This window comes from Cibotium barometz, chromosome 56, assembly GCF_041138505.1.
Source record: "Cibotium barometz isolate CiBa-2024 chromosome 56, ASM4113850v1, whole genome shotgun sequence".
Taxonomy (NCBI): domain Eukaryota; kingdom Viridiplantae; phylum Streptophyta; class Polypodiopsida; order Cyatheales; family Cibotiaceae; genus Cibotium; species Cibotium barometz.
The window spans coordinates 36645897-36659586 of NC_141101.1; the positions used below are offsets into that span (position 1 = coordinate 36645897).

The 13690-nt window shown below is 46.6% G+C and overlaps 1 protein-coding gene across 9 annotated transcripts in view; it reads right to left on the minus strand.

Annotated features, from left to right (window-relative positions):
• Positions 1 to 13418, minus strand: part of LOC147607173 (uncharacterized) — a 36045-nt gene extending 22627 nt beyond the window's left edge. For 3 of the 9 annotated variants that reach the window (XM_086790963.1, XM_086790961.1, XM_086790962.1), the window contains exon 1: positions 10550 to 11463. Coding sequence is in view for 1 of the 9 variants with exons in the window: in XM_086790965.1 (XP_086647091.1) it covers positions 11470 to 11588; positions 12181 to 12733 (672 nt within the window). In the remaining 8 variants the exon portion in view is untranslated. Of the gene's footprint in view, positions 1 to 10288; positions 11589 to 12180; positions 12882 to 12995 lie in introns of those variants that run through there. The other 6 variants (XR_015264817.1, XR_015264816.1, XR_015264815.1 and 3 more) reach the window with 5 other exon arrangements.
• Positions 13419 to 13690: the final 272 nt, after the last annotated feature.

Here is a 13690-nt window from a genome sequence, read left to right on the forward strand (position 1 = left end):
GGGGTTTGCAGGCTTGTGCACAACTGCTGATCGTTTTCTTCTGAGGCTATTGAGGGCTGGTTGACTGCTGAAAACAGCTTCTGAGGGCTGGTTGACTTGCTCTATGAGCCAGATAGGAAGAAGATGATGATGTTGAGTTGTCCCTGGCTGATGTGGGAGTGCTATGGGCTGTCCATAGTTGTCCTGCATGTGCTTGATGCTGGGAATACTCACTTGTGCTGAGAATTGTCAGCAAATTCAGTTTATGTGATGTTTTCTTGTTTTCATATTGTATTGGAAGAAACAGGTGCAGACAGTGGTGAACCCTGGGCACCCGCAAAGTTGTATTGAAAGCAAACTCCTTTTTGGTAATCTAACCATAAAGAGGGGGGGGGGGGGGGGGGGGGGGGGTCAGCCCATCTTCTGGTTCTAGTGTGGTGTACTATGCAGATTTGTCATCTTGTTTTATCTGGCATGCTTATGTGTATTTTCAGATTTCATGATTGGTTAGATTTTCTGTGTTCAGTTGCCCCTTCTGTTTACATTGGTATCAGAGCCTGGCTTTATACATGGTCATGCCTAATATGATGCTGGATATGGCTGTGAGGAGTCATTATCGGTGAGAGAAGGTTGGGATTCTGAGGTAGCCCTCGTCTTATTGTCGCACCTCGAAAGGGGTTACCTTTGGTTTAAGCGGGAGTGAGCGTGCGGAAAGACTTCGTGACCCTGCTGTCTGTGTAGGGGCACTGTTGCACCCTTGCAGTCTATTCGGTATCATACTTGGGGAACTGGTAGAGAGTGATTCCAGGGCACGGAAAATTCTTTTCTTTCTGAAAAGCTGAAAGATACATTAGGCCAACCAGTCTGATCATTCTGTGGAGGACTCTATCACCCATATTCACGGCATGCAGGAAGAAGATAGAGATAGGGATCATGTTGGGGCTTTGGCGGGTAACGATCCACCGTTATCTGCCAGGGCTAAGGATCAGTAGGATATTGATGCCTTGATGAATGAGCTCGAAGAGCTCCGTGCTTTGCAAAGAGATCCTGATGTACAGAGGGTCATAGAATCAAAGTCTCATGTCAAAGCTGATGTGGTCACTTTTGATGCAATTGCCCAACAGATGGGAATCAACAAACCTCGAGAGTTGGCTGTTGCTTATTTAAAAAGCCGTGGCGAAGTTGTTTCCGATGATGAGGGCAAGTGGGTTTTCACACGGCAGCCTCGGAGGCTTTCCCGTGAAGGGAACTCCAATGATGTTGTGAGAGGGCATGCAACCCGCACCAGTGATGTCAAAGTTGATGTGGTCACTTTTGATGCAATTGCCCAACAGATGGGAATCGACAAACCTCGAGAGTTGGCTATTGCTTATTTAAAAAGCCATAGCGAAGTTGTTTCCGATGATGAGGGCAAGTGGGTCTTCACACGGCAGCCTCGGAGGCTTTCCCGTGAAGGGAACTCCAATGATGTTGTGAGAGGGCATGCAACCCGCACCAGTGATGTGAGAGGGCATGCAAACCGCACCAGTGATGTAAGAGGGCATGCAGCCCGAGTAAGTGATGTAAGTGGGCGTGCAGCCCGAGCAAGTGTTTTGAGGGAGCTTGCAGCCCATGCAACAGATACGAGAAGACATGCAGCCCGAGGAGAAGATGTACATCGACATGCAGCTCGTGGGGATGATGAGGGGTTTTCAGCCCATTTGAGAGATGCAGAAGATCTTCATGCATTGTCGGTAGTGTCTCCACCTTCTAGGTATGTTCCTGCTCCTAAAGTTCCATCCAGAGTGGAAGGTGTTACGTGGGAAATCAGCCCTAGATCCGGGCATCGTCACCAACGTAGGCATGACGAGGAGGAGGATTTATTAGAGCGTCGGGATGCCCGTTATAGCAAGAAGGCCAAAGAGTTCAAGTCAATTCGAGAGCTATAATCGAAAGTTGGATACTACCAAGGCACTTTCATAAGGCAATTTGAAATAGCCTTTTGCACTGAGAAATTTACCAAGAAATCTATGCTCAGGCATGTGGGTACGCATCTTAGAGAGACTGCAAGTGATTGGTGGATGACAAAGCTTTTGGATAGGACAGCTACCCGTACATGGAGTGCTTTCAAAGAGCAATTTTATGATCAGTTCCTTTCTCCTCACTTTGAGAAGGATGTACGAAAGGAATGGGATTGGCTAACACAAGATGAAGGCGAATCCGTTTTCTCTTATGTTCAAAGTTTTGGCAAATTCTTCTCAAAGTCACACCTTTCATGACAATTAGTGAGGACGAGAAGAAAAGAAAGTTTGAGTCAAGGCTGCAACGAATCATTCAAAAGAGCCTTGCAGTGTACCCCCACAACACTTTACAAGAGCTCATATACACAGCAACTATTTCTGAGAAGTTGCATGGGAGTTGCATGGCAAGGGAGCATCAAAAAGACAAGAATTCAGCTCATACAAGGGAAAATTCAGAGCTGGAAATGAGCAAAAAAAAAGAGTGGACAGCCACCTAAATTTATGTCTCATGAGTCCAAGGATGCAAAAGGGGGATCAGAAAAGAAGCCGGGGGGTAAAAAGGATGATCCTAAGCTGTCCAGACAGCATATCTTTGATTGCATGAGAGGGGAAGTGCTTCACATGTGGGAGCAAAGATCACATGAACGCTCAATACCCCCATAATCTCAAAAAGAATAATGTGCAAGATGCCAAACCGAAACACTGCACATTAACAAAAGAGCAGAATCTTATGCAAACATTGGGGCAAGTTAAAGGACCAAACAGCTTTATTCCTTTTTGATAATGTCTCAATAGATAACTTCATATCCATAAAGATGGCTGCTGCTCTTGGGTTAAAGCCCAAGGAATTGGACATGGACATTCATGCAGATGCTGCCTTTGAGAGCAAAGAAGTTAAGGTTACTCCCATCATTGGGAAACTTTGCATACAAATACAGGGATATTTGGATCATGAAGACTTCCTCGTGGCACCACTTACAGGATGTGATGTGATACTTGGGATGCCTTGGCATTACCGTCTGGATCCCAAGATTTTGCACAAAGGTAAGAAAGTTATGTTTACTCATAGGGGTAGGAAAGTTTGTATTGATGCGGGTACTACTGGGAGTACCATACCCGTTGTAAGCCATATATCTATTTCAAAGGCAATAAAGAAATCAGCTTGTTCTTACTTCCGTCTTTGTACGTGATAATGTTGAGCATGATGCTATAGCTCCCGTAGATCAAGACAAGATTGATTTCTTAAGTGAATATGCTGATTGTTTTGCCGATTCACTACCACGACAGTTACCCCCAGAGAGACCATAGGATCATTGTATTGACATAATCCCTGGGAGCTCTCCTCCTAACCGACCTCCTTATAGGGGGGGTGTCACAATTTGGCCACCCAATTGGTCCACCAGTGCTTTCTCATCATGTATGTACATTGGACTGGTGTCCATGGCACTTGTATATGCCGGGGATTGATGTCACTCATGTGATACTGTGGACTTGGCTTTCCGTTGGGACTTGTACCCTGTGTACATGCCCGGAAATACCTGGTGGAATTGTTGTTCCATTGGGTCTGGTACCTCGTGTACTTGCCTGGAGCACGTCTATTTTGGTATAGTCTCATGAACGGAGATTGTCCATACCAATGCTGCATTGCATAGCATCTTTATGTGCTTGCTTGCAATTGAAATTGCATGCTGTTTTCATGCTTGCTTGACCAATGTGTAGTTCCGAGAGTATTGGTCATAAACCTAGCCTTAGGAATTAGCACTAATTTATAAGTGAGTATGTACACACTTCATTAAGTTTTGGGCGACCAAAACTCACTTATAAATTATGACCAGCCCGGTATTCACACACACTAATGTCCCGAGGTAGACATAACCCAATGTCCCACCGCCCAGACCTTATCCCTTTTGTATAAAGGGAGTAACCAGCCATGTGTCCACTCTAGCTTGCTCCACAAAGCACCTACCTGCCACCTACACTGGACAACTCACCACCTCACTCCTCTCTCGAGAAATTGGCGCCTCCTTCATTAAGGCTGTTGGGCTGCATTTTCTGCACTTTTCTCCTTCCCAACTCCATTTCCAAGCTTGCTATGGTGTTTCTCAAGCTTCCAAGAGTGTTTCCGGATGCATCACTCTCCTACACACTCCCAATGACTGAAATTCAGCAAAACAGCTCTCTTTATTGCTGTATTTTCTGGTCTTTTGGCTGAAAACCCTAATTTTAGCCCTCCTTTCTCAAGTTGAACCATAGGGGAAGCTTTCCCAAGATTCCCTTCATCCTCTTGAAGACTTTTGTCGCGAAGAAATGTGACGAATCGAAGATCTCATCACTCCAAGGACTTCCATCACGAAGACTTCTGTTGTCATTGACTCTACTTGCAATTGGTAAGCTTTTATGCTTAAATATGGAAGCAAGTAGCAGGAGGGAGGAACCGGATTACAAGATCACATACCCTGTGTAGTGTTCTCTTGTCCTACGTGCTCTCTTGCAGATTGTTGCTACCATGTGTTGGTGGAACAACAAAGAGCAAATGGTAGGGAACATGGGCACTTGAGAGGGTAGTGTGAGTTGCAAGTCTATATTAACAACCACTTGTTTGCAATACTGTATTCATATGCATTGGTATGGAAATCTGGTCAAAAATGCCCATGACACTATGTACTTGATTCTCCCAAGATCAATATACTTTATTTGACGGAGGGGTCGGCCGTTTCGGCTCATTGTGTGTCTCTTGTCAATTCAGCAAATTACTTCTTGTATCGAGCATGTGTCCATCAAATCTTAGTGTATTTAAGTGTATTCATTAGCATTGTGTTCGACCAAGTTACAGGGAGTGCTGCCCAACAGGAGGAAATCATGACTCAAGTAAATGATTTACTTGAGAAGGGGTTGATAAGGCCAACTTCTTCGCCTTATTGTTCTCCAGTTTTACTTGTGCAGAAAAAAGATGGGACATACAGGATGTGTGTTGATTATAGGACCCTTAACAAGATTACTATCAAGAACACGTTTTCGATTCCTCGAATCGATGATATTCTTGAACTTGAGGGAGCTGCTTGTTTCAGTCGCATTGATCTTAAGAGTGGTTACCATCTGATTGGAGTGGTTACCATCAGATTGATCTTAAGAGTGGTTACCATCAGATTGGAGTGGTACCTCAAGATGTACACAACACGGCTTTTCGAACATCATTTGGATTATACAAGTATTTGGTTGTGCCATTTGGACTTACAAATGCTCTAGCCACTTTCAATAGAATGGTGGACATAATTTTTAGACCTAACCGCAAGTTCAGAGGAACTTTCTTTGATGATATTATCATTTTCTCAAAGAGTGAGGCTGAACATAAAGAGCATCTTGCCATTGTTTTTGAAGAGCTAAGAAAACATAAGCTTTTCATCAATGGGAAGAAAAGTGAATTCTTCTTGTCAGAAATTCACTATTTAGGGCATATTGTTTCCAAGGATGGAGTAGTAAGTACGCATGGATCCCGCAAAGATTTAAGCAATCAAAGATTGGCCAGAACTGCAGAATGTGCATCAAGTTAAGAGCTTTATTGGTTTATGCTCGTACTATAGTCGATCTATTCGACACTTTGCTTTCTTAGCTTCACCATTACATGATCAAACGAAGAAAAAAGTAGCATTCTGTTGGTCGGAACCCGAAAAGACAACTTTTCAGAAGTTGAAGGATGCCATCATATCAGGGCCAGTTCTTTTTTTTTCCGAGAAAAGATCCTTTCATTAGTTATAAAAAAAAACCGCCCGCTGGGCTACAAAACCTCTCCTGCTCATAAGAAGGCAGAGCAGAGATCCAATCAAGGTAGCTAGGGAGACTCTCCCTAGGTGCAAAAAAGTACAAAAATCAGTACAAATAACTGAGAGGCTATATCATACAATAGGAGGAGGGGAAATCCAAACAGGTGGCCTGTAATGCCAGCGGGGGGTACCCGCGTGCAGGGTATAGAAGGGGCCGTTGCGCCAAGTGGTATGAACGGCCTGGCGCCACATCCGAGTCGCCCCGAGAATGCGGTCATACTGACCTCGCAGGGTGTGGATCAACTCCTGCCAAATCCCCCGAACAGTCTCTGCTGGTGGCTCCAGTCTCCCCTCAAAGGCCCTGAAACACCGGGCTCTCCAGGTGAACCAGATGGTGAGGCTGCTGAGGAGCTCCCATCGTAAATCCCTCTCCTGTGTCCAGCCGTCGGACGAGAAATCCGGTGAAGGAACAAGGCGAGACTGACCCCTAACGAATCTGATGGCCTGGCTGTCCTGCTCCATCTCGTATCCCAGAGCAGGCCCTGACGAAGTCGACCAACAGCGGCACTCCACGTATACATGCCCTCTGGAGAGAGGAGGGCCAAAATGCACAGCATCCTCAGCCATATCTGCTGCGCCTGTCGACAGTCCCATAGGCAGTGTCTCTGTGTCTCCAATGGGTGGCCGCATCGGACGTACGCCGCCGGAAGACCACTGTAGACAAGCCAGGTGCCAACTGCAGAGCCCCTCTGGGCAACCAGCCACTGGAAAGTCGAGATCCTGCGTGCCTGTCGACTAGCCCAGAGCCTGGTCCAAAAATCCTCCAGAAACTCCTGTGAGAGTCCCTGTAGCCGCCAATGCTCCGATGCAACTGGAGAGACCATCCTCCTCGCAGTCAAAATATGCCTCCCCAACCGAAGAGTGTACTGGAAAAAAGTGATCACTGTGGCCTCGGGGGACGCATAAGGATCATGCCACTCGTACTCGCCAGGGTCCCACTGGAGCTGGGCCAAGGGACGCGCAGCATAAGCCCATATCAATATGCCACTTCCGGGCAGCGGCGGCCACTACCCGTATCTCTGAAAGATGCACTCTGCTACCAAAGGCAACTCCACCTCCACTCTCTGAAGTTTGCCCTCATCCTGGATCTCATAGTAAGGCATCTACCATCCTCAGTGCAAGCTCTGACAACAATCAGGATCTCCAACTGTGTAAAGGCTCCCATCCACCCTGGGGCCGCTGGCTCGAAAGGCGTGAACCACTCCTCAGTGAGTGCCTCTTGAATGTCATCCCTCATAATCACCAGTGACTCAGCCTCTCCACCCGGATCTCCTCTGGGAGACTGCAGAAGGCTTGCCAGTCTCCAAAACTGCGTGCTGGGCATGCCGCCAATGGTCCCCAGGCTAGACGAGAACCCAGCATATGACCCTGCTCTATGCGTACCACGGGGCTCCAGATGAGCGGCTGTCTGGCCCGCTCCTCATCACAAGTAGTAGGTCTTTGAGAAAGCCCCTGTCTCAGCAGCTCCCAAGCTCGCAGGATGCTCAAGGCAAATCTGTCCTCCCATCCTCTACTGAGGCCTGTCCTCCTCATCTCTATGAAGATCCATCGTATCTCTGGTGCCCAAGTGCCCCCTGCTGGGGGAGCCCTAGCCTGCAGAGTCGCTGGAAAAGAATCTCCTTCCAAGGCTCAGCGCCTGGAAGCAACCCCCGAATAATAAGCTTCCCCAATAAGGCTCTACTCTGATCAACTGGATCTATAATGCCCAAGCCTCCCTGGGCCAGCGGAAGAGTAATAACTCCCCAAGCAACCTTAGCTCGGGCTGGCTGACCATCCCGCCCAGACCAAAGAAAGTTCCTAATCAGCCTCTGTACCTGGCTGATGCAAGAGCTCGAGAAGATCCAGCAAGACATGATGTACCACATGGTCGCTAAAAGCACCTGATTTGTCACCACCACCCTCCCAGCCAAGGATAGCCGAGCTGTACTCCAATACAAAAGCTTCTTCCGAATGCTCAGAAGAAGCGGGAAGATCTGCTGCTCAGGTGACAAATCAAGTCCAATCTGGCATCCCAGATATTGCACTGCTGTGCTAGGAGGAATCCATCTAGAACCCGGGTCTGGGCTCCATGCCGGAGTGGGAGCGCTACTGATCCAAAAGGCCACTGTCTTGCGCCAATTGATCAATGCTCCCGAAGCTGCACCAAAAACCTGTAGCGACTACTCTGCCCTCTGAAGATTGGCCTCCTGGCCATGCAAAAACAATCCCGTATCATCAAGAAACTCAGAATCGAGCAGGTCCTCACCCCGGACTGGAAGCTGGAGTCCTCTCAAACCAACCTCCTCTGCTGTCAGATACATGCTCATAACCTCTGCAAAGTAAGAGCGAGATCCAGAGTCCACTCCCTGTTGCTAGGGCCACAGAGAGGGAAGGAGAAGGCCACCGCTGAATCAAGTGCCTCCTCCCCTCGGGCCGGAGATATCACTACATGTACTCTGATGGGTGCTGGCTCATGGGGGCCCTCCGCTCCAAAAAGCCGTGTGAAGGAGTAGTCAAAAGCCTCCGAGCGCTGTCTAGTGTCCAAACTAATCAGCCGACTGCGGATAGAGGATATCCGTGAAGCCCGAATCGGCATGGTAGGTCTCCTCTGCGCTCAGTGCCCGCCTGACTGCAGGTGAGCGCCAGGGTACTGCCAGGGCCTCCCGGGGAGCTGAGGCGAGCGGAGGGGGAGGGGGGGGGGAGAGGGGGGTGGAGAAGGAGCCACTGACAAAGCGGGAGCGGGAACGGGAGGAGGCGAAGGTGGAAGCGAGATGGGAGGGGGGAGGAGGGGGAGGAGGGGGTGGGGGCGAAGGAGGGAGTGCTGGCATCTCCTGATCCTCATCAGAGCTTGGCTTTCTACAAAGCTTGTGCCATATATGATGTTGGATGTGGCTGTAAGGAGTCATTATCCATGAGAGAAGGTTGGGATTCTGAGGTAGCCCTCGTCTTACTATCGCACCTCGAAAGAGGTTACCTTTGGTTTAAGCGGCAGTGAGCGTGTGGAAAGGCTTCATGGCCCTCGTCTCTGTAGGGGCATGGAAATACTTTTCTTTCTGAAAATCTGGTAAATACATCTAGCCAGCCATTTAGATCCTTCTGTGGAGAACTCTATCACCCGTATTCGCCGCATGTGGGAAGACGGCAGGGACAAGGACAAGGACAGGGACGAAGTTGGGGCTTTGACAGATAACAATCCACCGTTATCTCCTAGGGCTGAAGATCAACGGGATCTTGATGCTTTGATGAATGAGCTTGAAGAGCTCCATGCCTTGCAAAGGGACCCGGATGTACAAAGGGTTATTGAGTCCAAGTCTCGGGTTAAGGCAAATGTGGTCACTTTTGATGCAATTGTCCAACAGATGGGGATTGAGAAACCTCGAGAGTTAGCTGTTGCTTATTTGAAAAGCCGTGGCGATGTGGTTTGCGATGATGAGGGCAAGTGGGTCTTCACACAGCAACCTCGCAAGTGGTTTCCCCGTGAAGGGAATTCTGATGATGTTGCAAGAGCGCATTCAACCGTGCAAGGGAATACCGAACAGCTACTAGTGTAGGGGAAATTATGCAAAGCTTGGCGACAAATCAAGAACCAATCAGCCCCCTTTCTATTTGATGATTGCTCCTCAAACGATTTCATATCCACAAAGATGGCAGCCACCATGGCTGATAGGATTGCATATGGAAGCTAGGTCAACTGTCTAAGGAAATGATGTGGATGTGGTGCCAAGAATTGGCGAGTTGTGCATGCACATTTATTGGATCATGAAAATTTTTGGTTACACCATTGCACAGATGCGATGTGGTGTTGGAAATGCTTTGGCATACAAGCCTAAACCTGAAGGAGGATCGCGTACCCAAAAAGATTACCTTTGTAATAAATGACGGTCTTTCTCGGAATACAATCCCAATTGTAAGCCACATCTAAATTTCAAAAGCAATGAAGAAATCCCTTCATTTGTACTTGGTTTTTGTTCATCATAAGGAGGAAAAAGGTAGTACTCACATGGATGCATAAAAAAGAGAGAATGGATTTCTTGCATGCATAGGCTCTTCCACATGGCACACAGAGTTGCTACAGTCTTGCAGCGCTTGCGATTGCTTTCGTTGTACAAACAGGCACAACAGTCGAGATGATCCTACTGGTTGCTATACGTTATACAAGTCTCTTCTTTAGATGATCACATTAAACGCCTTGAGCCCTTTGGGCCTAACCCATAGTGATAAGCTAACCCCTAACTAAGCATGTGTGACAACAACAGATAAAACCCCATCACAAGGTCTTGAGTTAAAACTCCATCAATCGGCATCACAACATACTCTGACTTTTGCAGACAGACCCACAAGAAGCGTGCAGGAATGAATTTGGCCCCGTACCATCAATGGGTAACAACAAGCATGTTTCCAAAATGTTGAGCTCCTTAAGACCACACATACCTAAGCCTGTGCCATGCATGATTGTGCAAAACTAAGCAGCTAGATAATCAATGGACGACAAGAAATTCAGCCACATACCTAGCATATGGCATAAATGATTGTGCAAGAGTAGGCAACTAAACAATCAGTGAGATTAATTTGTAGCAGCACCAGCCAATTTCCTGACTGCACTAACAGCAGATATAAGTTGTACCCAACCAACCTTGTGTGAGCTTAAAAATATCTCAACAATTTGGGCAAAGGAGAGCCAACAAGTAACAAACTTACACTGATTACAAACAAAGTAAGACAAACTGTGACATGTGAACATTCATATGTGATCGTAACACTAAATCGTACCTCAAATGCATCTTAGAGTAGACACACTGGCCACCATCAGGTTTTGTCCCTTCTGCTTCCTTCTCCTTGACGGCAAGATCACCGTCAATTGCTGAACTATGTCCGTCAATTGCTGAACTATGTTCTAATACTTCAATTCCATTCATCAAACCTTGTTCTGACCAAATTACTGGTCCACTACAGCCCCCACATGTCTCTAATCCTTCACCCTGCAACCCTGCACTATCAACTTCCGTATGTTTCATGACACCACCAATGTTGATTACACTCAGCCAATCCTTCTGATGAGCTCCACCAACCGACGGAATTGACCCAACATCTTTGCAATTAGATGTAATTGTGATCACTCTTGTTTCCTTGGCTAAAGAACTGTTTTTTCGAGTCCTTCCTTATGGAGATTACCCTTTAATACCTTGCAATTATGCTCGGTCTCTGTACCAGAAGCACAGTCAGGAAGAGCCTCAGCTTTGAAGCTTTCACTTCTCCTCAGAGAAAATCTTCCAAAAGCTGACCATGGGATGTAATCTTTCTGTGTGTTATCCTTCTGGACACGTTTTGAACGCCCAGACAGATGATCCTCCCTCTTCTTGCCACAATCAAGTATTTTATTAAGATCGTCTAAATTATCACTCCTTGTTTCTGGATTGAAGCAACCTTTCCTAGCAGATGTCCTCCCAGAAATCGTCCCTTCAGCTTTTACTCCATTTTTCTCTTGGCTATCACCTCTAACTTGCCCTGTATTTTCTCCATCTTGTGTTGTTCCCTTGTGTGCTTGCTTTCGTTTTCTGCTAAAAGCTTTGCAACATTCTTTCTCCTTTGCAATATTGCACTCTGTGTTCAAAAGCGTATCAGAGGATTTGACATGCTCAACCGGCAAATTCACATGCAAAGTCAATGTTTCTTGTTCATGTTCACTTGAGCTACTTTTCTCTGTTTTCAATCTTCCCTTGATTGAAGGCCTTAACATCTGACAGCTCAAGAGAGCCACTGGATAAAACTCTGTCTACTGAACAGCACCCAACATCTCCCTGCCCTTTGCCTGCATCATCATAACACACAAATATTGTTATGGCCACAAACCATGACTACGCAGCTTAAGTTGAACGTATGCCTAAACATGAATTTCATAACCGTTACCACGCTAAAACTTCTACACCCTGACTCATTGGAAGGCCACTATGCACCCAACACACTCATCATCAGAGATGCCAACACATGCCAATCCACAACTCATTGGCCAAAAAAAAGTGCCATTATGCATAATGGCATGGCAGCTCGCACAAAGTGGAGCCAGAACGCCATCTACTATTGATTTTTAAGCTTGCCCATAAAGACAAATTCTCGTAAATGAGACTTGCGTGTATGCTGGCACCATGATAAGAAGCTCAAGATTTCCCAATGACTAGGAGAGAGATAGTGCAGCCTGAACTCATGAACCATGGAGTCCATCATGCATAACTTCAAAAACATATGTGATTCACCCATCATAAAGACTAATACTAAAAAGTAAATTTTAAAAATCAAAACCTTTGTTTTCGAGTAAAGCATCTAAAAACTGACTATCAAACAAGATTGCTTTAAGTAAACTTGGTAACAAGCTCATAGCTAGATTACAAGTATGCCTGGGATACCTTCTGCAATGCTTAGTCTCTTTGATCCACTAAGATTGGCAACAAAAATGTTCCTGAACCTCCGTGCATCTAACCTTTTCCCTTCATTTGGTCTCTTCTGCTGTACTGGTGGTAATTCTTTTGTGCTTGAGCTTTCTCCTGGTAAAAACACTGCCCCAACCTCTTTGCGATTCTTTTTGCCAATCGCCGGCTTCACAAGAAAGTCATTATTCAAGACTTGCTCAAGCCCTGTTGTGGTTTGACCTGCAATTGCACCTGTGTTTACAAAAACTGAGTTGCAGTCTTGGCCTCCAACTTCAGATGTCTCTTCTGCTGAGGTTACCACAAAGTCCAGCCCCTTGTTTGAGGTGACAGGTCCCGGAAGATGCAAGCCAGGCGCAGCAGACACTGGTGATCTTTTAAGACCACCAACTTCACCTTCCTTCTGAACTTTCCACATCGACATCTTCATCCTCGTTGCCTCTCCAACCATGCAAGAGATAGATGCTAGCCGACTCTTCTGCCTCAACTTGCTCACACATTTCAGGCTCTCCAGAAAACCTGGGGTAGTCATTCACCAGCTACACCAGGCTGCCTACGAAGCTGAAAGCCTCTTCCATCTTCTCGATGGGTCGAGCCTGCCAGTACACACAACAAGCTGCCAGTCAGCAACCTGAATCTGCATGCCTTGACCGCTTTGACCAAGAGCCACCTGTGCTCAACTGAAGAAGAAGTGATCGTGGTTAAAGGCTCATGGTAAATCTTCAAACCTACTTGACTCTGGCAAAACCTTGGGGGGCACAAAATATGCCAAAACACAGGCAGGCAATAGATACCTGATGAGAAATGGTGCGAGCGTTTCGAGAACGGTGGCCATAGACCCCTCCGTTGTCGTGGATTGAAATAACCCTAGATTTAAAAGTCTCCGCAGGGAGCAAAAATTATTTTGCCTGTCGTCGGCTCAAAACATGGAAAATGGGGAGGGCGCGGCGAGAGGCGCGGAGCCGTCGATTTTAGCTTAGCCCGGCGCTGCTGCCACCTTCTCCTCCTCTTCTTCCTGCACAAAACATGAAGGTATGGGCCCGGTCGCACCATGGATTTCATCCAGCTATCCAGCTCCAACAACCGGTGCCCCTTCCGGTTACCTCTCAACAGTACTGGTGCATTGATTTGACATTGAAAAGCTGGATTTGACAGTTAAATAGCTGAATGAACTGCTTAAGTAGAGGGTAGGGATTTGTAGCAACTCAAATGGCTGGGCGGCTGCTGTGAAGCTGTCTTTTCAGGTACACTCATTTCACCTTTCTACTGTACCCAAATCACATCATTACCGGAAGGGGCACCGATTGTTTGAGCTGTGGATAGCTGGATGAAATCCATGGTGCGACCAGGCCCATAGTATATATATATATATTCAGACAAATTACATATCAAATAATTTATCTGAATATAATATATAAATATATATAGGGAAGTGGCATTTAATTAATAGACCTTTAGAAGATGAGTTTCCCTCACTTCTCCCTCTCCT